The following is a 27,472-nucleotide window of genomic DNA, read 5'->3' on the forward strand; positions in this document are numbered from 1 at the left end:
GCCACGCAGTCTTTACACATCCTCCGGCGTCACTGTGTGTGTGTGCTGCAGCCTAGGTAACCAAAATCTCGCGATACTCACTCAGGTGGTGACTGTGCGAACAACTCTCGCGAGACTCATTCAGGTAGCTACAGTGCGACAAATCCGGGCCTGCTAGTTAATTTTCTCCATAAGTGATATACTCTGCAGTGTATATTATTCTACCATCACACAGGCAGAGAAGTGTGTTGCTTAGTTTACTTGGACTTTAGTGTATATATAAATATTTATGTGTAAATATAATGATTTCACAGTTGACCCCACCCTCTTCACAATAAGCATTTTGAAAAGCCCATTAGATCTAAAACAGCATTTGTATCAGTGGTCTGTGAATGGCAACTTCTTGCTTTGTACTTTTCGCTATTCGTTTTGCTAGTAAGTATGTCTTTTTGTACATAATAATCTATTTCCCAATTTTATATAAAACGTGCTTTATTTTAAAACAAACAAACAAAAAGCTTAATTCCTAACTACCCATAATCTGGCATTATATCCCATCATGAACATTTACAATATTTTATCTTTATCAGCTTCTTTCATTTATTCATCTTAAGTAACTGCTTTATCATGGTCAGGGTTGCGGTGGATCCGGACGCTATCCCAGTGACAATGGGCACAAGGCAGGAGAATACACTCTGGATGGTATGCCAGTCCATTGCAGGGCACCATGCACACACTCATGCACACACTCATGCACACATACGAGCAATTTAGTGTAGCCCACTTACTGGCATGTCTGTGGGAAATGAGAGAAAACTAGAGAAACCCACATGGTCACTGGGAAACTATTTGAAACTCCACAGCTCAGGATTAAACTAGGGAACCCTGGAGCTGTGAACCAAACCTATGCTCAAATGAAAACATACTCTGAAACATGATAGGATACTGAAACTCCTTATGGGCTGTAAAAGAGAATGCATCTTGTGGTGCATGTTGCTTTTTAGAGGGTTTTTTTTTTAAATATTTTGAATTTATACATTAAGCAGTATACAGTATGCAGCATATGAACTAACACCTGCTATGCTGATGTGTATTGCATTTATTCCTTATTTTGCAACTTTGCACACATGTAAATGTATACCTGTTAAGTTCATAGACTGTGATTCTGCATATATTGCATTATTTTTGTATATAAGCATCTGGACACCAAGAGAAGCAAAATCCAATTTTACTGTACTTGTAGAGTGACAATAAAGCTATTCTATTATACACTACATTTATCACAACTATTATTTAAAACAGTAATAATAATAATAATAATAATAATAATAATAATAATAATAATAATTAGAATAGAAAATGGAACCTATTATAGCATACCTATTTTTTCCATTATTTTTTTTTAAACCTTTTTCTGTGGCAGAAAGAACAGAAAAAGACAAAGTGACAATCATCAGCTATCAAATATTTATTAAGTAGGGGTCATGTTAAACTCTTATAATTCATTATATCAACATGCCAAACAACAGTAGGCAAACAGGTTGCATACTCACATTATCATCATCATCATCATCATCATCATCAACAACAACCAAGATGTCTTTCACTTAATTAAACAGCTTTAAAAGTAAATACTTTCCTCAAGTTCCAGTGAATATCAGGTGCTAACTAACAACAATTTAGTAGTGGATGTTCTGTACTAGAGCTCTCCAGTGATAATTTGGCTACTCACGTATCCACACATAAATCTCATTAGAGCACATGTGCATAGCAGGATTTTGTATGTAAAGACACAGACGGTCAAGAGATATAGGTCAAATTAGTACATTAAGACTCTAGGACTCAGTTTGATTGTAGCCATAATAAGTTTGTTGGCTGTTTGTACATTTTCTTTACAGAAATTTTCAGTCTCACAACCACGTATCACACTTTGAACAGTGGATGGATCAGGACACATGGTCACATGGATCAGGGCTGATTTCACACACAGTGATCCACTGATGTTGAAGCATATATTAAAAATATATTGTATTGAAATGACATATGGAAGCACTGTGTGTGAGAGAGAGAGAGCGAGAGAGAGAGAGAGAAAGAGGGAGAGTGAGAGAAAGAAAGAAAGAAATAGAGAACAGGTGGTTTAGAGGCAATGCAAAGCAGATATGGGGAAGTGAATATAGAGTTAGCTTTTTGAAGGATTATGATGTTCACTCCTCACAGCTCGTCAGTCTCCCCATCGAATGGCATGGTATCAATCTGCAGGTGGATGTTGCTTGTGTCTCCGCTGCCCACCCAGCCAATGGGAGTGCGGTTAAAGGAAGGTCTTGAGTGTACGTCATGGTGGTACACCACTGCAGGCTCCCGCACCTCTACTGCTGCCTCGATATCCGGCAGCTGGAAGGTCATCAGCTGAGCAGCTTTCTCAAAGCCACCAAAGGGCACAGCCGTCCTAATGGGGGAGAATGGGTAAGATGAAAAAAAAGTGTGATGCTACCTTCAAATGAGGATATGTTCCACTTTTTTTATAAGATGATTACACTCTTCTGGTATTCAGAAGAAAGTGTTTACATTTGAGTTAAGTTGTGACAATTAAAAAAAAAAAAACATTTCTTAGTATGCTGGAATCCCTGAAAGTTTGGTTTACCTCAATGCTAAATGTATTTGCAGTGAAATATTACTCAAACAAAGTCTTTTCTTTTAATTTACCAAGACATCTGAGGGAAATGATGATATACCCTACAGTTCTGTCTTGTTTCTACTGCTCTTATGTTCTTTATTTACACTGACTTAATGGCTCTGTGCTAGCCAGCTAATTCATTAGCCTCAGTCATTAGCTAGCCTCCATATTTCCCACAAACATATGGATATGTCATTCACAAAAACAAGTTGACTTGAGAGATGTTATTGAACAATTTAAATTATCAGTAGGCAAAGACCAAAAACTTTGGCTGGTTTTGGAAGAAAAAAAAAAAAAAACGGAAATGAATCATGTGGGAGCCGAAAGAATTGGCTCTTACTGTTGAACTGAGCTAAATGTTCTCACTCACTGGAAAAAAGCCAAAATTTCTATCACTAATATGCCTTCCCATGTCGAAAGTTTTATTTGAGCGCAGAATGATTTTTACAAGAAGTTAAATTCTCACAGACAATTTTTGTTATTAATGAAAAGCTCTATAAACATACCTAACATTCGTCAGTCGTCATGACTTGTCTTGGTGAAAATCCCTACTAATTAAATCTGTTTGAAAATATTGTCATCAGTAGCAATTTTGAGATCCTATCAGGTAGTGTGAATAACAGATATGTAACGTGGCACCTGTTAAAACTCTTGTATTTTGGCAGGTCTCCATGAGCACAGGGTCCTGGCATGTATGGCTTCATAGTAGATATAAGCTCTTCATTGCCCTTCATGGCCTTTTCCCAGGGTGATACATATGTCTTTGTATGTTCCTTTCTTTTCTTCTCTTTTGCTAAAGCAGCAGCCTTAGTGCTTTCTGCACCTGTGGAGATATTCAACCAGATAAAAACAGAAGCCTTCAAAAGACGTCAGGTTACTGCCCTAGATAATAAATACTGCAAAGCAGAAATATGGAGCTACTGCAATTTATTGTTTTCTCAAATGAATCAAGTGTGTAAGCGTTCAGTACAGAATGAGCTGTGGCCTTAGGCAAGTACACTAATGTCGCCTACATTATTCAGATAGAACCTGTAGCCGTATATTGAGAGTGGAAGTGAAGTGAGTATAACTGATCTGGCTGGTGTATGGAGGCCACCATCTGGATTCTTCTCTACTACTCACTCTGTGAGCCATCAGCTGATGAGCCAGCACTCTCGCCTGCCCCTGCGCCCACTCCACCAGCTGTTCCTCCTGCACCAACTCCGCTTCCTGCCCCTGTACCCCGGCTTCCTGGTTTGGGAGGAGGCACAGGTGCATACCCACCTCCACCAACTATCTGTCCACCAACTATCTGTCCACCAACTATCTGTCCACCAACAAGACGTCCACCTACAAGACGTCCACCAACATCCACCATTTGGCCCCCAATGCCAGGGACAAACTTCTGGAAGTTATCCTGGGAGAAGAGATCACAGACAAGTAAACAAGGGGTACAAATGAATGCATTCAGTTCATAGTGTGTACTCTGTGGAGCATGGTTATTCTCACCATAGATTCACTGTTGAAGACGTCAGGGTTGTTCTCGTAGATGAACTTCTCCACACGCAGCTGCCTCATTTTGAACATCTTGGAGCCCTTGTTTTTGAGCAGGGACAGTTCCTCCAGCATTACATCTTTCGGTGTACTGATCTTCGTCCCCAAGTCAAACTCGGAGGCCTCAGGCTCTGACTCATACTCTGGGGGAGCAGAGAGAGATGAGTAGTTATATCCCATAATTCTTTGCCTAATCTGCATATAGCTAATATTGAGCATGCCCTGTTTTTTAAAATCTCTCAACCACTGCGATGTTCTAAAGGTATTTACTATATAGGATGTTAGATGTTAAAGTAATCAACATGTCCAATCATTGCAATTCAAATTAAATTGATAGTCATTGTCATAGCCTCTGTGATCAGCTGACTATTTGTATAACCAGTTTTTTATCCCTGCCACGTTCAGCAAACTCACATGACCTGCTTAAAGCTTGTTCACACATTTGATCTTATATGGTTCCTTTTTTTGCCCTGTATATGAACTTTCCTGGAAAAGCATCAACTAGGATTCAGTGTCATACAAAGGAAGCAACATGATATGTAGGTAAGCAGGACCTTCCAGTTTTTAGTCATTTACACATCACTGATCTAAAACTGGTTCATACATGATTGAACTGCAAATTAGGATAGGAAACTGAGAGCAGTAATCTACTGTAATCTATCTACTGATTCATCAGGCACAACATCTAACATTCCATCACCTAAAATGATTTCGCTCAAGCGCAAACACAAAACAGACACCTAACAAATAATGAAACACTGATAAATGCTTCAGTGAAAAGGTAATCCCATGTGCACTTTTTTTTCTCTGTATTCATAATAGGAATATATTGTAACAAGGTAGAGAAAGAGAAAAAATATTTTTTTATATATTATTTTAACTTCCCAGTGGATCTTGTTTAAAGTATTTTTGGCAGGAGTAAAGCCCCTATGTGGATCGGAGAGGCACTTCTGTGATAATTAAAAAGACAGCTGCCATTTCTGCTGTGAATTCTGCAGGCTAAGTGTTTGTCTGGGTGGCAATCTTTGCCTCATTAGGACAAATATGGTAAAGCCATGCAGAACCTCAGTGACAAGAGCTGAAACTTTGAGTGTTTCCAACAAACTAACATTATTATAAATACATCTTTGTTTGGTCTCCCAGTTTGACCTGAATGTTTAGTCATGGAGAGACTTGCTGTCTGACTTGCCACAGAATCAAAGGCCCTGTGGTTAAATACATTCTGTGCGTTGTGCTCTGTTCACCATATCGGCTCTCACAGTGAGTGTTTCACAAATGAGGTGAGCTGAACAAACATGCACTATATTAAAAACCTTTCAAAGGGATACCACATGAAAGTGTGTTTCCACTCACCTCAATATTACTCACTGTAGATTCAAATTAAGAATGCATCATTACTATTGTACATTACTGTAATGTTGAGTGTTAATACTTTCCCAAGCTTTATACTATGTGAAATTACATTTGAAATAATATGTGGCTCTGTTGCATGAATGTTACACACTTGAATGTTGCTCAGTGTGCATTATAGTCAGAGATGATGTCTGTAGGAGCCTCACCATTCTGAGTGATATGTGACAGGTCAGTGATGATTTTAGTAGTTTTTTTCCTCTTGTTGGGAGGGGCAGGTGTTCCAGCGAGAGGCATGACTCCAAACTGGGGAAACAGACCAAATGAAAAGGGTAAGATAGAATGTAATTGTTAAGTAGGCAATACACAGTTTAATGTTTAATAATATTGTCTTAGGAGTTAATTACTGAGAATTGTTTCCCTCAATTTGATATTATATATGGTGGAACTAGTAGTGTTTTATATGACACAATATTCATGCACTATCAGCTTGTGAAATCTGAGTCAATGTAAAACTTTATGATAAAAGCACCAGGCTTTACCTTACACTAGTCTATTTGCCTAAAGTGATACACAATGTTACCATCTCTCAGATTACATCAAAAACTTAAACACTCATAGAATAAATGTATTTTGTTTTTGTCCTGGTTTCCTGTGTTGCGAAAAAACAAGAAAAGTCTGATCAAGTTGATCTCAGCTCGTCTCCAAGTCTCACACAAGCCACCGTAAGAAAAAAGTTCTTTAGTAGTTAATAAGGAGTGCTGCACCATCTGGTGACTACAGTGCTGCTGTAGTAGTATTACCGCAGCAGTGCAGGGTGTTGGACACACGTCATGTCTGTGTGTATATGACCTCACATTCCACAGATTCCACCCTGAAGCCTGAGAAAGGAAATGTATAACCCCCCCCCACTGCTTTCAGTTTGATTGGTCTTTTTGTGTAGAAGAATGAAAGTCTCACATATAATATCTGCACCCACACGTTTATGGTTGTATATTGGGAGTTTCGTCTTGCGTCTTGCATGGGGCATAGTTCTATTTCTGTGAATCTTATACATATTTTTTAAAATTATATAACAATTTAAATTCATGTAACATACAGTATCTCGGCCACCTCAAGACTCTGCTAATAGCAAACATTGCATTCACTTGTCTGTAATTCAATCTACTCCAGCTATTTTTAAATGCCATTTTGAAGACCTTTTAGCGGTGAGTGGTGGCGTCACAGATGTGACGACGGATTTCAGTCTCTCACAAACTCAAATGCAAAAATACTTATCTAATTCTACAGTGGTGGCAAATTCTGATATAAAAGGTGGGCAAACGTGTTCGAGTCTAAGCTGGGGGATATGGGAAAGCTCTTGGTGTTCTTGTAAAACACTGGCAACCTGTGCACCACTCAGCTCAAGTTGCCCCAGCTGGATATTCCAGGCTTTACACTCCATATAAAATCAACAGCCGGGCAATGTAGAGGGCAGCTCAGCACATTCCCTCTCTCACTGCCTGTGCCTTTAAACATGGAACCAAAATCTGATATGAATCCTTTCCTAAGGTTGGCAATGAAAACTTAATAAGTTTTAGCATACATATCGAACACGGCATGGCTGTCTCTAATCATGATACGCTTTCACAAGGAGTACTATTGGTTTTATGGTTTAATATAATCTTTGCAGCTGATAAACTATTAAACGGTGCATGCAAAGGCAGAGCCCACACACTGTGATACACTCACCTGAGTTTTAAACTCCTGTACAGAAGTGGTCTCAAGAGAAAGAGGCAAACTTCTGATTCAGATTCAATCAAAAGTTTATAAATCCCAGGGTGTCGCTGACCTGTGGCTGGACCAAGATCCTGGGGAGTGCAAAATCCAGTCAGGACTTGGATAGCAAATCGTAGAGGGGGGAGGAAGATGTGGAGTGTATGACAGAGTAGGGGATGGAGGGGGGTCTCAGGCTGCAAGCGTTGATGGTCATATCAAGAGGCTAATATCTTTCTTGCAGATGCTTCATGCTCTAAATATAGCAGGAGAGAGAGAGAGTGTGTAGTTATCAAATAGTCTGTCAGAGCAAGGACTGCTCCAAATATTGAAGGTGGCATTTGTCTTGTTTCCTCCAGCATTTATTTTCTTTTTCCCCAGGAATGATTTTCACCTTTTCACATCCATAAAGCAGGCCATTGACCTGTGACCACATGTTCTCTAAATATGTTAATAGTGTTTTTGTTTGTCTGCATTTCTAACTCTGCCCATTACTCCATTATTCACAGTCACAACATCAGTCAAGTCAAATCGGTCTTATTGTCATTCATCTATATAACTTGTATACACTGGAACAAAATAACGTTTCTTCAGAGCTATGGTGCAAGATGCAACGATGCAGGATCACGGTACACAGGACTACCTGGAGTGCAAATACACGCCAGTGTGAGGCAAGTGCAAAAGTGTACAATAAATCCACAGGACAATAAACAACCAGGATAGTGCACGCTAACTAAACATGACAACAGAACAGCACTGTATGGAAGACACCAGCGCAAAAAAATTGTAAATTGACAGTGTAAGATGCGACCTACATCTTTAATTCTACCACCATGAAGCTGAGAGAAAGCAGATTTCTACAGTTATAACAGAGTTAACCTAGTGAAGAACTATTCTTTCTTTAGAGAGTTCAGAAGGTTAAATGACCATATTCAGATATAACCACACTGGTTTAAAAAAAGGGAAAGCTGAAAAAGTAGATGAACATTAACAGCCCTAAATATAGGATGAGAATGATGCCAGTTTATGCTTCTGCATTTATCTGTGAATAGCACTTTCCTACTATGTATTGTGCTGACCATTGGTCATAGACAAAGAGCTTTAGTTTGTGTACAAATAAACTTTATTTTGCATATACTGCAATTCCAACATATTCCAGCAAAGTTACCATGGAGATTATGGATTTTTCCCTAAAATCAGAGAGATCTATTTTTAAGTCTTCAGTGTATCAAGCCAGGTTGTTTACATATATGATCAGTAGAAAATGGGGAAAGGTCTCCTCCATGTGGTCAGTCAGGGTAGTTATCTATTTATTGCTGTCTGTGGAAATCTTGATGTAGTGAACTGTAATACCAAAGCTGAGGCTAGGGGTCAATGTGGTGTAACAAATTAGAGTCACTGAGAAGCACTGAAGTTTATTTTTATTTCTTGAAAAATACATCTTTTCATCAAAAGTCATTCAGTCCACTATCACTGCAGCATACATGTCTATGCACACACACACGCACACCCATTTACCCAAGATTCTACTTATCAAATATTATAGCATATACCAACAATCTAATCCTCACCACAGTCTACTACAATTAATCTGCTGAACATTCATGAAACTGGCAAACGTTTGTGCAATTAATTATTATAAAGATTTACGTGCATAGTTTACAGAAGAGTGCATAAATCAATAGAGGCAGTAAATAAACACAAGCTCATTGTGTGACATTCAAAACTGTATCTAATTTGTTGTATGGTAAGTCTATTAAAAGTTAAATATGCCTTGAAGAACATATAATGTTTATCCATAGTATCTCATCGTTTATTTTATTCTCTTAGCATCTCATACATTCAGTAGTATAATATGCTCCTGTAATGAGTTCCTGTACTACCTGCTACTTTTTCCTTCAGTGCTGCCTTGATAACCCTAACACATCATCTTCGCTTTCTGCTTTCCTTTCTCTCACTAGTGGCTTTGGGAGCTCACACTCAGATATCACTTCAAGTTACAATCAAGTAGCTGGGAATTTATCATCATCTCAAAGCACCCAAATACAACATGACTGGCAATAAGAACCTTAATTCTAATTCCAGTGATCTAGTTAATATCCATTTAAAGTCCTGTAGAGTGGTCACTACACATGCCTGGTGTGACTGCACATATAAGAACACAGAACTAGTTGGAAGGCTCGGTCTTCAAACCCATCCCTTGGACTGTCTTGCCCACATAACCTTTAACACTGCTAGTTTAAACTCTCACACCTCCATGTTAAATAAATGAATTAATTAAATTTTATTTGTTTATTAGAATGTGAGTGAGACATAAGTGCCAGAGCCCATTTGGATGATGTTGGTTTGCTGTTTACGTTGCTCCCACAAATAGGCTGTGACACTCATGCACCTGTTCCTTCCAGGGTCTGCCAGGACAGATATAATTTCTGATTGGTTTATGAGAAGCAGGGATCCAGCTTACCTTATTCCTTTAGCCAGCGCCTTGCTGTCCCATTTCATTTTCAAACATTAATAAAGTTTATAGGTCCCAGCAAAAAGACCCAACAGATAGTTGGTAGAAAGTTTACAGTAGAAAGTTTACAGTCAACTCCAGAATATTTGGCACCGTTCATGATAATTATATAAAATGAAGTACACAGTGACTGATATTTTTAGTTTTAACATATCAGTGTGCTGTATAGTTTCAACACTGCACTGCTAGCTATACAGTAAAATAGCCTGACATCAATAATACACCATTGTATTTAATAGTGGGTATAAGGGCTTTTCAGTGTTTTCATTGTGATCCCCTTTCTTTCTGTTAATAACAGTGCTAATTTTTAGAGAAAGGTAAGCATTTTCTCCAAGTGTTAGTACAAAATGTAAATAATAGTGTAAAATATTAATTTTATATAGTAGTTCACCTATTCTATTAATGGGTGCCAATAATAATAGATTTGACTGTGAGTAGCTTTTAAAATGTGCAATTTAATATAGTCTACCGTCAAACATCTCAAATCCCAATGATATTTCTTTATGGTCAGATCAATCAATTCTCCACTGTGGTGTTCTTTTTCAGTACCTTAACTGCAATTCATCTAAGACTCAGTAAGGAGTTTGTTGTGTTTCCCTAATAAGCTTTTTCTGCTCTGCTCAAAACACTGCTGAAATTTCTGAAAGATTATCTTACATGAGCTACAGTGTAGAGCACATCTTCATTATGAGATGCATTTTGAAAGGCTAAAAATACTGTGATGTAGTGACTTGGATATAGCCAGCTTTATAGGTACTACGATGAGTGTCTTTAGGTTTTGTACCTGAGTACCAAACAAAGGATGATAATTAAATAGAGCATTGTGTACATTGCTTATAATGGTACAATAAATTCAGTATCAGACTACAATTCTGAATTCTCAAATGTAAGTGCTTTTAAACAAGTCATGTTCATAACTAAATATACTTTATGGCCAATGTTTTGTGGACACCTGACCATCACACTCATATGTGCTTGTTGAACATCCCATTATAGATTTAGTCCCCATTTTGCTGTTATAATAACCTCCACTCTTCTGGGACGGTTTTCCACTAGATTTTGGAGCCTGGATGTGGGAATTTGCCCATTCAGCCACAAGAGCATTAGTGAGGTCAGGCATTACTGTCAGGCAAGAAGGCCTGGGGCACAGTCAATTTTTGCCACAATTATTAAAGTTTTGTCTGTTTCATGTTGCTCCAAATAAACCAATACAATTGTTGTTGCTCTTCTTTGCCCAGTATTTGTATCTGAACTGTTGTTTGTATGAATGACGATAAGGATTGAACTCATCCTTTCTTTAATGTCACACTCATTTCTACAGAGCTCCAGGCCTCCAGACATGAGGCTGTATGCCCATCCGTGTAGCAATAAAGCGTGGCTTGGGTGCCTGGACTGTAGGCTTCAGGGGGACTGGTGGCAGGGAGCTAAGCTCAGGAGCACTCTTGAACTGTTTGGTAGCCTGGAGACCATGGCAACCTATGCTTGACACGCTGGATAGAGAATCTGGGGGTGAGTATGGAGTAGGAAGAAATATGGGAGTGGCAGAGATTTTAGGGAGGTCTGGCAAACCTGGAGCTCGTGCAGACATGGCTGTATTTACAGGTACAGGCTGAGGTGGAGGGGAAGCAGTGGCTGGGGTAGGGGAGGTAATGTCAGAATGAAACAGGGGTTCAGCCAGAGTGGTTTGTGCACGTGGAGCAATCACTGTGGGGCTTATCGTTGGAGCTGACATAGGAGTAGGAGTAGAGAAGCGTTTGATCTCATACACACGTGCTGCCTTCACGGGTACCTGCCTGGGTTGGGTTAAGGTGTGACCCACCTGTGGCTGCCTCTGGTATGAGGGACCTAAGGACTGTTTGCTTGAGTCACCTCCAAACCTGAACATGGCTGAGTTGAGTTGATAAGGCTGCCGCCTTATGAAGTCTATAGCCTTGATACCTTCCTTCTGGAATCCATGACCACTCTTACCCACCTTGGAGCTTCTTTCAGAAGCCTTTGCTCCTCCACGCTGTAATCCCAGGGGACAAGAAGGGGACAGGAGAGGGTTGTACCCAATGGGTGGGGGAGCACGGACATTTGGAGAGTACTTCCAAGGTGAAGACTCACATGGATGGATCATAGCCATAGCAGACTGGGGCTGTGTATACTGCTGCTGCTGCTGCTGCTGCTGCTGCTGAGTGTGTGATGGAGGAGAATCTATCACAAAGAGATCTCTGCGATTCTGTCTTCTTGCAAATAGCTCAGCACCTTTACCCTCTGCCTGTGGAATCTGAGACATCTCTGGGATGATGCGTGGTTTAGGAGCCACTGGTGGTGCGAGCCGTCCCCTTCTGTCATCAAAGTTGTATGAATCCTGAGTGACAGAGACAGGCTCTGTGTATGCTTGCTTATGCCTCTCATCCAAATTCTGCACCAAAGACAGCAGCTCAGGATTGGGTGAGTTTTTCTTGCTGTCAAACACCTTGAACATTGGCTTACTGGCACTACGGCGACGAGCCTCCTGAAGGATGCCAGTTTTCCCACCAGCTGCAGGAGCTATCTCTGTGGTTTTCTCTTGATACACTACAGGAGATAGAGGAGTCATTGAGCCAACAGGACTTGCAGGAACTGCAGAAGTCATGGGGGCATCAGGTATCATTGAAGACTCAGGAGCTGTGAATTGAGAGGATGCAATGGAGGCTATGGTAGTGGGATCTGTGAGACTAGCAGGAGGAGTAGCTGTAATGCCACTGGCAGGAATAGAGGAATCCGGCACTATAGTCTGTGGGATAGAAGGCTGAATATTCTCCATTGATGAAGGAGGATGTGGAGTAAGGGAGGCTGCAGGATCTGCTATAGCAGAGTATGAGAGAGGGTCAGTGGGCACAGAGACTAATATGGAGGACACCTCAGCAGGAACAATAGCACTCATCTGGCTCACTGTGAAACTGGCAGAAGGTACATCTATAACCTTCTGATCAGATGGTGTTGAGAAAGGAGGGGCCACCACTGCCACTGAGACTGGTCTGGGAGTCTTTTTAGCAGTGGTAGGGTGAAACATGACTGGTGCTGTAGCTGCTCTGTGGCTGATGAAACCGGGGGCAAATGGACGAGCTGTGCGGTTCAACACCGAGCTAGCTGGCAACTCAGGCAGAGGAGCTGTTGGTGGAGGCATCTTAGCCAATGCAGCAGTTATTGGTTGGTTTGTTACAGGCACCAGGCTATGGACTGGTACTGGTATGCTGGCAGTATGCTCATTAACAGTGAAAGGGATTACTTGAGGTGGGAATCCTGTGATTTGTGTCTTGGAAGCACAAGCTTCCTCTTGCATCAACAGCTCTGGTGGTTTGGTGGGCTTTGGTGCAACTGGTGGTGGCTGGACACTGAGTTTCACTTGTTTTTTTACCTGTACAGACAAATTTGATGGTTGTGTCTGTATTCCTTGTGTTTGAATTTCAGGCTGGGATTGGCTCTGCATCAGACTCGGTTGTGCCTGAGCAATAGAAATCTTCTTGGCATGCTCCTTAGCTCTCTTCCTCTGCTGCTCAAACAATTTTGCCCCCTTCCCTGTGGTGTCACTCAGGCCAGTGCTCAGAGAATCCTCTGCTTCATTTTCTTCCAAGCCTCTAGATGCTGATCTCTTCTCTAGAATATCCAGATAGCCACTGTCCCATGTGGGATCAGGTGCTGCACTGAACTCCTCCTCATCCACCTCAGATTCACTTCCAAGGAAGTGGCTGTCCTCCTCTTGAGAGTCTTGTTGCATGTCCTCATCTACACTACCGTAACTGGTCAATGTGTACTTCTTGGAGCGCTGACGGCGTTTTTTGAACATCAGAACACCCTTGGAGTGGGGGTTAGGTGCGTCAGTCAGCAGAGAGGCAATGGTGCGACACTTTTTCCGGGCCTCCTTCACCTGCTTGTCTTGCGGTGTCTCACCACGGTTCAATTCTAAATGATACAAAGCGTCAGACATATTACAAGCTGTAACATATAGTTATCCTGGATCTCATTCAGAAATTATATAAAGACTATGTTACCTCTTCTATTGTAGGAAATGTATCATGCACAGTGTGCATAAAATATAAGTGGATTACTTATTTGAATTAAAATCTCAGACAATACCACTGAAAAAGTTTCTGGAATGTCTGAAAAAAAAACTTCTCTTCATGTAGTACTGATGGACTTAACTGAACAGATTTAACCCAAAGAGTTTTTTTTTTAACAACATCCACTCTTTCACATGCTACTTGTGACCATTCAATAAGCACCATGCCAAAGCATGCAGGCCTGTGGTTTATCAAATTATCAAAAGAACAATGACAATCTTCCAGTTTGCTCTTATTGGGTAGGACTTGATTGCTTTGATGGTTAGCCAGAATTTTTTTCCTTTTTTGCTTCCTGAAACAGTCCTTCTGCAAATAGGCATGGGCATGAGGTGCTACATTTTCATATATAGCATTGGTGGCACTAGCACATATGCTTTAGGATTTTCTTTCATTTTTTACTTTATATAGCTAAACTGAACTGATGATAATTACTGTTTGATTTGCACTCATAAGCAAATCAATTCTGCAGCTAGGCCCTATGATCAGTGTCATAACTCTGCCTGTCTTTTAAATCTGTAAGGTATCAAAATGCACATCCTATAAATAGTAGTGCTTGAATACATGACTGCAAACATATCTGTGTATTGTAATGTTGCATCCTGTAGACACCACCAACTTTAATATGTATAAGGAAATGAAACTTTTTGACACAACAATAAAAATAAAAATAAATAATAAATAATTGATTTGTTCATCTACATAAAGTGATTGTAAAAACGCAAGCTCTAATCTAAAAAGGGAGATGAGATGGCAGTGTAAGCGTAGCAGAGGGGGAACTCTGCTCTTTGACACCAGAGAGCAGCTGGAGATGTTTTGGCTAGTCCTATCGAAGAAGTGCTCAGGTTATTCATCCACACAACCACAGGACAAATATAGACCCTTGGCCTAGCTCAAAGACCTGGCTCTTTTCTCCTAAAGTGGTTACATGCAGCTTTTTCCGCTGTCGTTTAAAAACATACGCTAACAGCATAGAGTCATATTAAATGCACAAACCACACATAAAAGAGAACCAGTTGCTCTAGTGGTATTTTTTAACCGAACAAGATTACAAGTGCCACCTTAATGTCCTTGCTAAGATGCAATTAATTGTCAATAAAGAGACCTGCTTCAGCCTTTCATCCATTTTAGTTATATGATTCTTGAAGCAGAAGGATCTTATAAGGTCTTTTAGTATTACCGATGGTGGGTGCAATGTTGTAGATACTCACTGGCTTGTTTTGCTTTATCCATGTAGGTCTTTGTGAGCTCCTCATCCACTGGTTTATCAACTGGCCCCACCATGGGCACCAACTGGCTATGGGAGCTCAGCCGCAGTGCCCCCTTTGCTCTCTCAGGAGACACCAGTGGTACGTTAGCAGGCTCCTGGAACCCACTGTCCTCCTCCAATACAAGGTCCTGAGAACTTTGCTCATCTGCACTCATGGATGAGGTCTCAGTTGAGGTCTGGGAGGACCAGGCTCCAGATGGAGGGGGCTGGTACACCACCTCTCGGCGAACCACACCAGGCAGGGTGCCCTCCTGAGAGCCATGCCCCATCCTGGTGTAGCCCTGGACATCTGGTGCACTGTCATAACCACTCATCTCAGAGGCTTCTCCCATTTCGGGAGAAGTGTAGCCTGCTTTTCCTGGGGAGTTACTGGGACTGCGGCGCTTCTGCTTACGATGACGGTCATGGGCTGCCACATCTGCATCACTGTCTGTCTCTCCATAGTAGGCCTCACTGCCAAACGGGGAGGTGACGCCACTACGGACAGTCTGGGACATCGGTGAACTGTAGTACGCTTGTCGAACACTAGACTGCTGCATTTTGGAGCTGGATGGGGATTTGGCCCTTAGGGCAGCACGGTACTCTTTATCGATGCGGGGAGAAGGAGCTCGGGCCACCAGAACCACTGACTGGAATCCAGCCGGTGCCCTGACACACATGTAAAGAGGTAAAATAGAGTAAGTAACAGCACAACAAACTACCTGGAAATTTTTATGTACATAAAACTGCTTGCTGTTAATAATATCACACGAGTAATATCACATAAATATAATGCCAAAAATTTACCTAACTAAAGTACATATTTTGGTGTCACATGGCAAGTGCCTTCTACACTATAGGGCCAAAAGTTTGTGGACACCTGACCATCACACCCATACATACTTTTTGATTATCCTATTCCAGATTTAGTCCCCCTTTATCTGTTATAATAACCGCCACTCATCTGGGAAGGCTTTCCACTAGATTTTGGAGCATGGCTGAGGGGATTTGTGCTCATTCTGCCACAAGAGCATTAGTGAGGTCAGTCAATGATGTTGGGCAAGAAGGCCTGGGCTGCAGATGACATTCCAGTTCTTCCACTCCATTCTCGGCAAACCATGTCTTCATGGATGTTGCTTTGTGCATAGGGTTATGGTCATGCTGGAACAGGTTTTGGCTAGGCCCTTTAGTTACAATGAAGAGAAATTGTAATGCTACAGCATACAAAGACATCCTATACAACTGTATGTTTCTAACTTTGTGGCAACAAAGTTTGGGGAATATCCATGTATGGGTATAATGGTCAGGTGTCCACAAAGATTTGGCCATATATTGTATCTTGTAATAAAACATAGCACTTCAGAAAAGCTCTTCTTTGAGCTTGTCAATGACAGTCCCAGAAGATAGAAGGTTTTACCTCTTTACTCGAATGCGCAGTGATCCAGGGATGCTATCAATGAAGTTCATGACCTGAGCATGGGACATATGCTCACAGGAGTTCTCATTGATGGACACCAGCTCATCCCCCTCTCGCAGTCCTGCCCTGCATGCCTTGCTGCGCTTGCGCACCTACACCAGTACAGGGAGATGACATCCATAGACAGGACACCTGAATATTAAAAATCAGCTTCCCTTGCGTTGGCGCTGACCGAATCCATTCTTAGCAAAAAGGAGGAAGGGCCAAAATAGAATAAAATACATGGGGTTACTGTTACAAACAGATACAGCCTTTTCCCTCCAAATTGGACACCTCAAGACAAGGAGCACTCCCTGAATACAAAAATTGTTTTTGAACAGTTACATACTGCCATTATACATAGCACTTGTGTTTTATTGTTGTTCACTTCCTAAAATGGTGTGAAGATGAGCTCTCTTTACCTTCACAGAGTTCATCTTCAGGTGGATAACAACAGTGATATATTCAGTGGATTTTAATAAGCTACAACAATAAGAGTTGATGAAAAGTCACCTTAGAAACAACAGGAAATACAGAACTACTTTCAGTTATTTACTCTCATGAAATGTATACAGCAAATATATTTAATAAAAACAATAATATAACTGTTACCTTCTGGCTCTCCTTTTTAGTTATGCTGTCATAGCTAGTATTCTGCTTGCACTGTGCACACAAAGTACATTGTCTTTAACCTTTACGTGACAATTAGCATACCTAACAATCTCTCCCTCTCCCTCTGTCAAGCTATACATGCTACTCCTGAGATACTAGTTATCCTGAACCCTTCTGCTCTCCGGACCTGCCTGATCCCTCCTGATGCCCTACTTTTGGTTGGAGTTCTCATCACTTGAAAATCACTCACTGTTGCTGAGTATGGCCCCACATGGACAGCCTAAAGATCAATGAGATTGCTGAGGATCGTACCATTTAAAAACCATGAAGATGGCTTTGGACTGCAACTGATATGATTTTGAGTTTGAAATCTCAAGATATCATATGATCATTTAAGTGAATCAAAATGACATGTATCATCACACTGTCATTATTAATTTACTGATTTGTGCTTTGCAAACCTCGACACGTTCAGCACATTCAGGCAGTGTGGTATGACTATGCCACATTAAAATACCAGTCAGAGAGGACAGACATTCCCTCTAGCTGCCATCATGAAAACTACACCCGAGGTGATTAGGTCTGTTCTCATGTCATATTCCCAAATAAAACCAGGAAACATAAACCCAGTCATTTCTATACTTTCTATCTGAGTAGATGATGCATAAGAAGACATTACAACTTCAATAATGAGTCTAAAACTACCAAGGCCTGACATTCAGACATATAAATCAAATCTAATCTCACCTGAGAGTTTTCTCCTAATTGTAAGTGGGACATTAGTCTGTGACTCGGTCCACTCAGGCTTTGTTTAGATTATATTTCAACACACCAGAGGCACGGCTTTCTACAGAATAGCCTGTTTACAGGTGCTCTCTGTTCTAACTGAGGAGAAATACAAGGAGACGGATTAGTAACTCAAGATATAGAAAACTAGATACGTCCTAGAGCCAGAGCCATGAGTCAGAGCTTGGGATCAATTGCTCAGATGCAGTTCTTGGATTATGTACGGGCAGTTTTTGATATAAATCTGGTGTTGTATTATACTATAGAGAGGATTTCTGCCAAGCATGACCTCTTCAGGATAAAAAGAGGATAAGAAAACCATTAAGATTGAACAGTTCAAAACACTTAACAATTTGACAAGATTAACAAGCAAATGTCCATCTAAACCTTGGCTCTCAAACTGGGGTCTTGGAGGGGTCTGTGTTGCATAGTCAGGGGGACTATGTTTTTAAATATTAAAAAAAGTTCTTGGTTGACCTGTCACTTCAGTGGTTTTTAATAAACTAAAATAACTCAAAAACAAGTAGGTTTATAGATAATTTCAACTTGGATAATGACAGTTTTAATAAAAGTTTTAATTAAAATGCTCTGTGAGCCAGTAAATAGTCAGAATATTATTGTAAACATATAAATAATGAGCGTAATATTTCAACATCTTTGTAAATAAATCCGTATTGACAGGGTCAGTAAACACTTTAACTGTTTACAGTTAAAGGGGTCCATGGCTACAAAAAGCTCGTGAAACCCTGCTCTATAGACAAAAGAACCACTTTACAGAATGAAGAAACAGCCAAGGTGAGTTTTGTTTACGAAATAAATATCTTTCTTGACATTAAGATGATACCCTTTGGGAAAGCTTCTTTGCATGATATTCTCGAACAGCTTAGAATAGCTTGCTATCAAATACAGTTCTGCATGGTCAACACAGTTCTAACTGTGTGTGCATAGTACAGGAAATGAAATCCTTTGCTCAGATAGGACACCACCAAAATGGGAGAAAGTGGATTCCTCTCAAATATATCAGTAATGTGGAGTGCTGCATTGCTGCAGAAAGTTTGGAAATGTTTGCAAAATGTTTTAATGCTTTGACATGTTAGAAATTTCACTTATTTATTGTAAGAGCAGTAGCTCACGTATAGGTCTTTTTTTTTTTCCCCCAGGCAAAAGGTTCTGTATTTTACAATTATATTAAACCATCAGCTAAAATATTTTAAAATGCAGTATATTAAAATAGAATGGATATCATCAGTAATTTACTGTGGGACTGCCCTGCATTCTAGGAGATTAAATGTTCACTATCAGTCACTTCATCAATTCCAGATACAAAACACAAATCTTTCAGTCTCTCCTTTGGCCTCACATGGATTGTCCAAAGGATGAAGTTTAGGAACTGAAAGCATAAGCATGAAGCACGATGTGCAAACAGACAAATAAAAACAGATGTCTAAGGACATACTTTGCTAGGATCATAAATCATGCTAGATCTCAGATGAGCCATACCTTGGCAACCTGCAGTGGTCTCTGGTGCGCTGCACCTCCCTGAAGTCTGAAGCCCCATGGCGCTCCACCGGAGAGCGTAATGGTGATTTCCTCCACCACCATGCTTCTGTGTTGCCTCCTGGATTCAGGGTGTAGGTCTAGGGGAAGAGGGCGCTCACTTCATCTTTACATGGTGCCCTCAGGAAAGAGCACTCATCCTACTGCTGCAGTAATATTCCTGAGATGACTTTATGTTTGCCAGCCTGAGTCACACAAAGTCACACTCAGGCCCTGCACTCATTCTCTGAACTGGAGCTTCGTGATGGGGCGGAGCAGTAAAGAGATGAGAAGGAGGGAGAGAGTTGCCACCAATGTCTGCTTACATGGTGGAATTCTCTGCTGCTTAAAGGGAGGGCCTACACTTGTCCTGTCAATCAAGCCAGACTGATGTCAAAGATGCAGGGAGGGGGTGAAACAGGGGCACATTACCATACTAAAAATAGGACCCCATTCCTAAATGTAATGGATGGCAGACACATTAACACAATATTACCACAAAACTGCTTTTTACAAGGTAAGACTGCTTTTGACAGTCCTAAAAGGTTTTAATATTGTAGTTGTCTTTCTGTATAAAATGTTATCAAAGTGTCAAATCTTGGATATGTAGCCAGGGATTGTTAGCATAATCCACCATCTCACCCCTACACAAATTCCTTCTCAAGGGGATTGAATGTGTCAATGTGATGTATTTTTTTTTTCCAAACTCTCCTTTAACAGATTAGAAATGCATTACAAGGACGATAATGACTATCTAAACATCACAATAGCTAATAACTGAGGATGCACTGAAAACTTTTATCAGACCAAATAGTAAAGTATGTTTTTGATATTTGTCGATACTGACAACAAAATAAATAACCTACTTAGTATTAAGCAGTCAGGAGTGTCATAGAACATCTTATTTAGCTCTGTTTATGCTGGTTGCTGCCGTATGCTGCTAGCAGTGAACTCCTTGTGCTGAGTTTTATGTTTAAGATGTTGTGCCGTTTAAGCAGTATCTTCAATAGAGAGCATGAGGGCGGCCCACCTGAGTACAGAGAGCAGTATCAGCGTGCATGGTCTTTAAAGATGAGCAGGAGAGGTCATGAATTGCACTTTGACTTGCGAGCAAAGTGTAGACCCTGGTGAGCAAGGGAAAATGTCTTGGTGCTCGCAGAACTGAAGTGCTTTCATGCACAACAGTTCCTCTGCATACTAGTTTACTTGCTCCACAATTACAAATACCTTAATGTGTGCACAATTCAGGGCACATTGGGCTCATTGTTAATGACTATGCTCACTGATACTGCTCTGCACACTCAAACTCTATTAAAGATACTGTGTAACATGATAATATATTTTAATCAGGTTACTTTGTTGTAGGAAGATGCTGTAGTAGCTCCTCTTTCGCAGAACAGTTTGTGGACTGCTTTATAATAACCCTAAAAACCCTCTTGTAAAAATATGTGACAGAATTTGTAACATTTTTTATTTATTATTTTTTTAAACAAACACTGGGGATTCAATGCAAAGCATTCTAAAGCAGGCCTATGCAGGTCTCGGTTACATCAGCTTTGTACACAGGTTGGGCGGCTTTTGAGGAAACTACTACACAACTTTGGAATTTCACATCCTTACAAAAAGTAGGAGACCAACTGTACAAGAAACAGTCCTTTTGTTTAGTAGGTTTCAGTGCTTCAGCCCTCAGCTGTGGTCTTCAGACCTGAGCATGGTGTTGTGTTTTCTAATCCAGGGTTGCTAACAGACTAATCTGTGCAACGGGCCTCTGTGTCATCATACTAGATTAGCAGGAGAGGGGAGAGGGGGAAATGTTACTCGAGTGTCCCTGTAAAAGTGCATAATGTTCCTCAGTTCATCCCTGTTCTATTACAAAAAGTATCTATAATGCATGTTCAAAGCATTGAAAGCAGGATTAAGAGAATGCAGGCATTGCTTATGTTTAAATGTTTTTATTAAATACTTTCCAATGTTTTAATAATAACAAAGCTATCATGAAGATCTACAGACATTCAAACAAACACTTGATATTTTTAAACTCTTTTTTCATTTTTAAATGGTTTTATTAATTGTATGATCATGCAAAAAATCCAGCATCCAATTAAAACTCAGAGTATAGTCATATGTAGAACCATCATATGGTTATAATGCAATAAATTGAATAGAATCTGGGGAACATACCAAGCTAAGGCTTTGTTAATCTTTTTTGTCCTTTTTTTGTTTGTTGATACATCACTTCATTTTAGCATTTGAAACAGAGCCATTTTCAATTATCTCGAGAATGCAGGTAACATACATATAGATAGATAGATAGATTTTCCATTTTTAAGTAAACACAGACAGTGAAAAATATTACCAGAGTAGACATGCATATTTTCCTCCTTCTGTCCAACTGCATATATGGTTTGGTTGTTAAAAGTGAGCGGCCTGTTGGAGCTGTTTCAATTAGCATATCAAAGCTAACCCTCATTTTGCATGCTAAACACACAATGTCTAACAGGCATCTTTTCCTATATCTGAAACACCGTCATCCATTTCTCTCCTCAATTAGTTAGGTTTTCTGCTTTTATATTCAATATGGAATAAACCGGGTTGTGTTGTTTTACATAAACAATCCGCATGGCTGTGTGGACGCACAACGATGGGCCTCAGAACAGACACTACAGAGACCCAAAACATCACCACACTGGAAATGTATACACACTGCACCAGGGCGCAAAACAGGAACACAGTGTGACGGGGTGGCGGGTGTCACAGTGCTGCACTGTGTACTTTCTGGTGTGTTAAGCTCTGTGTGACTGAGGACAGGGGATTTATCTTTTTTTTTTTTTTCCTCCAGTCTGCCAAGTATGATGAATAAGTGGAGTTGCTTTGAACAAGGTGACGGGGGTCTGGCTGTAAGCCTTGCCCCTATTAAATCACTGATATTCACACATAAACCTACGTTACTACAGTGAAAAGGTGTCACACAGATGATGTCACACTGATACACACACAGATATGCCTTAAAGAGAGCACACTGTGTTTGAGCAGTAACACAGCCACACCAGTGTCAAAACCTACACATGACAATTTGCATTTACAACATGATTCATTTTACCAGTGCATGATTGAGTGTGTCAAGGAGTATGTTTGGGTGTGTGTATACAGGGACGATGTACGGACAGAGAGGATGTGCACATGTGGCACAGCCTAAGCTCCACCCTTCATCTACAAATGGGCACTGTGTAAATATTTACAGTTTAAAAAATATATGATTCAGAATAAACATCAACACTAAGAACACTAACATTATAACAGTACAACACAAAGTGTCACAAAGGGACCTACAAACCAACTGCCTTTAGCATGATCACTTTCTCCAATCGCAAGTCAGCTGATAGTCACATGATCACCAGTTAATCCATCTCGCACTTCCTTTCTTCTATTAAACATGCTCGAGCGTCACTCACAGTGAGTCCGGAGACGGAACAGGGAGTGGAAGAACAGACAGTACGTCACAAATAGAACAACACAGGCAGTGCGCAGACACACACGCACGTATGGAGGGAGTGTATAACAGCTATGGGCTGGTGTCAGGGTCCGTCTGATGACTGGCCCTTGGGGAGGGATTTTCTAACCTGAAGTTGCAGAAAAGTCCACGCAATGTGAACGCAACAGCACAGCGTCTCAGGCTTATGTGCAAAACAGTACAGGCCATTTCTATTCAATTCAAACATGCTTCATAAGAGTCTAGAAAAAAGTATAAGCACATGTAGGCAGAGCTCTAGGAAGCTGATCCAAATGTGGAAGAGAGAAGAAGCGATCTGAGAGCCATGATGAGGTGAATAGTGTTTAAGCTCCTCCTATTGGTCAGAAGGAGATTATGAACACACTAATAAAGTGAAGTGAGTGTTCTGAAACTTCAGGTTCTAACGAATAGGACATAATATAGCTGCAAATAGACAAGCAGGTAAGTAAACCGACTGAACACGTTTCAGGGTTTTAGGCGCGCGCGCGTGCGAGCGTGTATATACACAGGCTTCTTAAAGCACAACAAAGCAATGAGTGCCAAATGAGACCACATATTACACACAAACACACTTGCTCTTTTCTTTCTCTCTATAAATATCAGTGTACAACTATATCGAACGTGCCTTGCTTTTAAAAAAAAATCTGCTTTTTTGAAAACACAAAGAACTTCCAAATACAGCATCATTCAGGAGATAAAAACAGACTTACACAAAAAAAACCCTACAAGATACTAAAAACATTCCTACACTCCTCCAATCTTCAATCAAATCAAAGGATTGCTAAAACAACTTCATGTCAAAGTCTAAATTCTACACTTTGGTGATATTTTCTTCTGATATTAAGTAAGAATTTAGTTTAGTTCCTCAAATATCCCACCCACACCACTGGTTTGCTGAACTCAGCTATACACATATTAACAAAAAAGAAAAGAAAAAGAAACACCACCAGCCACTGAAAAAGTGGGCTTCCCTTTAAAAATTTCACATTTCTGATTTTTAATCCTCCATCACTTTCAGCCCTGTTAACGGTGTGAAGATTGACAATCTCAAAAATTTACAACATATTAATACTTGAAACACTCTTGCTGAACGACGGGCAGAAGAGATGGGCTCATGGGTAAAGGACGAGACAGCGCCCCCTGTGGGCATCAGAAGCATGCAGCATTCAGAGGGCGGGGCCACTGCCATCGCCGGCCCCCACATCTAGCTACGGTTGGACTGAAGTGGTGCTGGCCTCAGCTGGCTTTAAATTTTTTTTTTTTTTACTTTGTTGCGTAATTTTTTCCCCCTTTTGTTTTCTCTTCCGGCCGGGCCCCTGGCACCAATCCGACCACTGAGTAGACATGCTCCAATCATCCAGGCAAGCTGAGAAAGAGACATTTTGCACCTTAGTTGATACACAAGACAACTACTTTTTTCTAAGACACATAATGTAAGGCTCGTTTAAGGCAAATTTGGATTTTGTGGTGTACCGTATAGAAGAGAATTCAATCTATAAACTATGTAACTAAGTGCTCAGTCCAGGTATTCAGGTCCTATGGCCACTGAGCTAAAGGGCTTCACAGTTGGACTTTATTATATGACTGCTTCTGTTGAGAGGTACATTTCATTTACAAGTTGCTTGCATTTTCCAATACAGTAGACAGAAAGGCTTCCTCCCAGGTTAAGGACAGCCATGAACATTCATTCACTTTCTGTTGGACAAGTGTTGATAAAATGTGGACTGCTGTGTGCGTGGTGTACCTGTGCCTGGTGTAGTTCATTGTAAAGGGGCAGCAGGTGCTCCTGAGCAGTGGAAGTGCACATTGAGCCACTTGGAATCACGGCGGTGCCACACGCGCGTCTCCTCTGACTGGCAGCTGCGCGGGCGGCCCTGGCTGTCAATGTACTGCGTCAGGCGGATGTAAGCGATGCAGGCTGCATCCTCTCCGATCAGATGCACATGAGGATTTAAGATGGTGGTGTGCACTGGCTTGCTATTCTTACTCAAGACTACAGAGAGAGAGAGAGAGAGAGAGAGAGAGAGAGAGAGAGAGGGAGAAAGAGAGAGAGTGCAATATTATAAACTCACGCCTTCTCAAACATCCCTCTAGGATCCAACTGACTATTTTTACTTTGTTTTTGTCAGCTCATTAAATTCTTAAAGCTGTCCAAGACAAAGTACAACCCCAAACAGAAGGTGTGGTCACTCACGGTTCTCAAAGTAGAACTTGTGGAAGTCCATGCCTTCCACTAGGTTGCCCAGTGCCTCGGGCTCAAAGGAGGTTAGACCAGGGTCACAGATTCTCCTGAAACAAGAGATACCAAAGAACTAGCCTCAAAAAAATTAGATGTAGATTTCTAGGCTGAAAACCAAACACAAAACATTCCATCACGGATGCTGTGTCCACAAAGAATAAACGCAAATTAATATCTGAAGTGAAGGTTTCACTAGAGTAATTTATGAAAAATTCAGTTAATAAGAGTGTGAACTTACGTATAGGCCTCAAAGTCCCCATTGTTGATGGCTTCAATCAGCTGCTCAGTAATTTTGATGATTTCCTGCTTGCGCGCTGATGCCCAAAGAGGTAGGACAGTAATGAAAATAAGTAAATTAGAGATCCCAACACTGAAATTTTATTTTAAAAAACAAAACAAAAAACAAAACTGCATGCTAACAGATTCCACCAATCATTAGGCTACATAATCACTAATGCCTGACTACAATCTACACAATCACTAATGCATGACTACTGGAAGCATCTGAGCCACTTGTGACAAAAACCTTAATTTAGAAGGGAGGAGGAAAAAAAATAAAAAAAAAAAAACCTCAAGAATTGTATGCAGGAATTTATCAATAATCTGGAAGCTTCACAACTTTGTATCTTACATTTTTAAAATGACTAATAATCCAAATTTGAATTTATTCACAGTTGTTTCTAGACTTGCTGGAAAGCAACCCTGTGATGTGTGGACATAAACAAATTTCCATGAACTGCTTTATTGTGTTAGAATGAGTGAATAGCCTAAGATCAATGATACATCAAGACGAGTTTGTATAAATCACATTGTCCTTGGCAGCAGAAAGGCACCACTTGCCCTGGCTGCATACTAATGTTGGCTACAAGAAAACTGAGACAAAAATGCATAGTGTGGAGAAACTGAAACACAGATAATACTAGGACTTTAGGGATTTTAGAGAAAGGACAACTTGTGCTGTTCCAGTTTGGAGTAGGAATATACATACATAATACATGACACATTCCACAAGCCATTATTTCCCCTTTCTGAAGCCACTTGTGTGTCTCACTAATTCTACACTCTGCAGTCTAGCACTTACACTGCTGTGAGCTGCTGCCCCCCGCTGCTGCCATGGGGGCTGGGGCAGGTACAGCAGGGCACGAGCTCTGCCCTCTACTGCTCCATGCAATGCGCTTTGCATTATGCTGAGCGTTGGCTGCAAGGCAATGAAACAAATCCACAAAGAGGAAACTATGCCACACTGCACGCACTCGCATGCTCAGCAACGACAAACCAAAACTGTCAAGTCACACCATCTATAGACACTCACTAAGGCAATGCACAGAAGAAAAACACAGAATCCAACCGCTATTCACAGCAAACCACAGCACATCTCTGAAAAGAGCCTGAGAGAGTTCTGGCATATAGACAGCAGTAGGAGTAATCTTCACATACTGTAAGGCTCTAAAAAACAAAAGCATGAAATCGCAGAGCAGAGACAGAACAGTACACTAAGCAGGCAGCAGGTGGCAGCAGTCACCTGCACACGCGCGCACAGTTTTCCTAACCACACCAGGGGCAGTCTCTACAGGAGTGGCAGAGAAAGCAGTTTAGACTAGAGGCTGCACATGGTAGACATTAGCAGAACTACATTGCAGCAACAAGAGAGAAGAGCTATGGATGGGAGCAAAGGAAGCTGAAACTGAAAAAGAATGACAGCCTGAAAAACCTCAGCCTTTGCCAAATTTTGCCAATTTAATTTGTCAAATTGTGTACATGTATGAGACAATGTACTTTCAGCAAAATTAAAAGCATTGTGGCACATTTCAAGCTGAAGTTTTCCCCCCAAAAAATGCAATGGTCTGTGATTGTGCTGGATCTAGCACCATATGCTTCAAAGTCATTTTATTATATTGGTCTTTTTTTTTTATTGTCAGCATGGGTAACACTATTAACAGGGCACCTACAGCAGGCCTTTAATGTAAAACGTATGTCAAACCATCAGGTATCACTGAGGGCTGTGTATCTGCAATCTTATCTTGCAAGCACATCTTTACTAACAGCACATTCATGAAATGGGAAATCTACTAAAGTTAAGAAAATTAACTGTTTCTACTTTAGACAGGATCATGGGAATGCTCAACTGAACTAGTGGCGATTAAAAACTAAATCGAAGCACCATTTCTATACAACTTTACTTGTAAATCTGA

General features: G+C 40.6%; 3 protein-coding genes across 31 annotated transcripts in view; all 3 read right to left on the reverse strand.

Moving 5' to 3' along the window:
* Window positions 1-1,432: 1,432 nt before the first annotated feature.
* Window positions 1,433-7,462, reverse strand: myoz1a (myozenin 1a). Its single transcript, XM_026941996.3, has 6 exons — window positions 7,268-7,462; window positions 5,746-5,842; window positions 4,142-4,329; window positions 3,776-4,049; window positions 3,293-3,476; window positions 1,433-2,425 (listed from the first exon to the last, which is right to left on the reverse strand). The coding sequence occupies exons 2-6, from the start codon at window positions 5,831-5,833 to the stop codon at window positions 2,191-2,193; spliced, it is 969 nt and encodes a 322-aa protein (XP_026797797.2). The 5' UTR covers window positions 5,834-5,842; window positions 7,268-7,462; the 3' UTR covers window positions 1,433-2,190.
* Window positions 7,463-8,694: 1,232 nt separating this feature from the next.
* On the reverse strand, window positions 8,695-19,814 carry synpo2la (synaptopodin 2-like a). 2 transcript variants are annotated; one of them, XM_026933185.3, is made up of 4 exons: window positions 19,495-19,814; window positions 16,558-16,709; window positions 15,103-15,809; window positions 8,695-13,736 (listed from the first exon to the last, which is right to left on the reverse strand). In XM_026933185.3, the coding sequence occupies exons 1-4, from the start codon at window positions 19,594-19,596 to the stop codon at window positions 11,122-11,124; spliced, it is 3,576 nt and encodes a 1,191-aa protein (XP_026788986.3). In that variant the 5' UTR covers window positions 19,597-19,814; the 3' UTR covers window positions 8,695-11,121. The 2 variants fall into 2 exon arrangements, with proteins under 2 accessions (XP_026788986.3, XP_053088443.1); XM_053232468.1 differs by having other exon boundaries at window positions 16,558-16,799.
* A 1,652-nt stretch (window positions 19,815-21,466) lies between these two features.
* camk2g2 (calcium/calmodulin-dependent protein kinase (CaM kinase) II gamma 2) overlaps window positions 21,467-27,472 on the reverse strand; it is a 63,601-nt gene continuing 57,595 nt past the window's right edge. For 27 of the 28 annotated variants that reach the window (XM_026941011.3, XM_026940966.3, XM_026940948.3 and 24 more), the window contains 4 exons: window positions 25,519-25,594; window positions 25,236-25,330; window positions 24,786-25,034; window positions 21,467-24,407 (listed from right to left, as the gene is read on the reverse strand). In XM_026941011.3, coding sequence (XP_026796812.1) covers window positions 24,802-25,034; window positions 25,236-25,330; window positions 25,519-25,594 — 404 coding nt within the window. In that variant the 3' untranslated portion in view covers window positions 21,467-24,407; window positions 24,786-24,801. Of the gene's footprint in view, window positions 24,408-24,785; window positions 25,035-25,235; window positions 25,331-25,518; window positions 25,595-26,361; window positions 26,479-27,472 lie in introns of all 28 variants that reach the window. The other variant, XM_026941118.3, reaches the window with a different exon arrangement.

This window comes from Pangasianodon hypophthalmus, chromosome 3 (assembly GCF_027358585.1).
Source record: "Pangasianodon hypophthalmus isolate fPanHyp1 chromosome 3, fPanHyp1.pri, whole genome shotgun sequence".
NCBI lineage: Eukaryota > Metazoa > Chordata > Actinopteri > Siluriformes > Pangasiidae > Pangasianodon > Pangasianodon hypophthalmus.

What these genes read in the sequence shown, in the direction of transcription:
- myoz1a (XM_026941996.3), bottom strand. Translation starts at nt 5,833, where the DNA reads ATGCCTCTCGCTGGAACACCTGCCCCTCCCAACAAGAGGAAAAAAACT. An exon ending in ATCAGCTGATGGCTCACAGA is followed by an intron (nt 3,477 to 3,775) that starts GTGAGTAGTAGA and finishes ATATCTCCACAG; the next exon opens with GTGCAGAAAGCACTAAGGCT. An exon ending in AAATACAAGAGTTTTAACAG is followed by an intron (nt 2,426 to 3,292) that starts GTGCCACGTTAC and finishes CTCCCCCATTAG; the next exon opens with GACGGCTGTGCCCTTTGGTG.
- synpo2la (XM_026933185.3), bottom strand. Translation starts at nt 19,596, where the DNA reads ATGGTGGTGGAGGAAATCACCATTACGCTCTCCGGTGGAGCGCCATGG. An exon ending in GACCACTGCAGGTTGCCAAG is followed by an intron (nt 16,710 to 19,494) that starts GTATGGCTCATC and finishes GTACTGGTGTAG; the next exon opens with GTGCGCAAGCGCAGCAAGGC. An exon ending in CTGCGCATTCGAGTAAAGAG is followed by an intron (nt 15,810 to 16,557) that starts GTAAAACCTTCT and finishes CATGTGTGTCAG; the next exon opens with GGCACCGGCTGGATTCCAGT.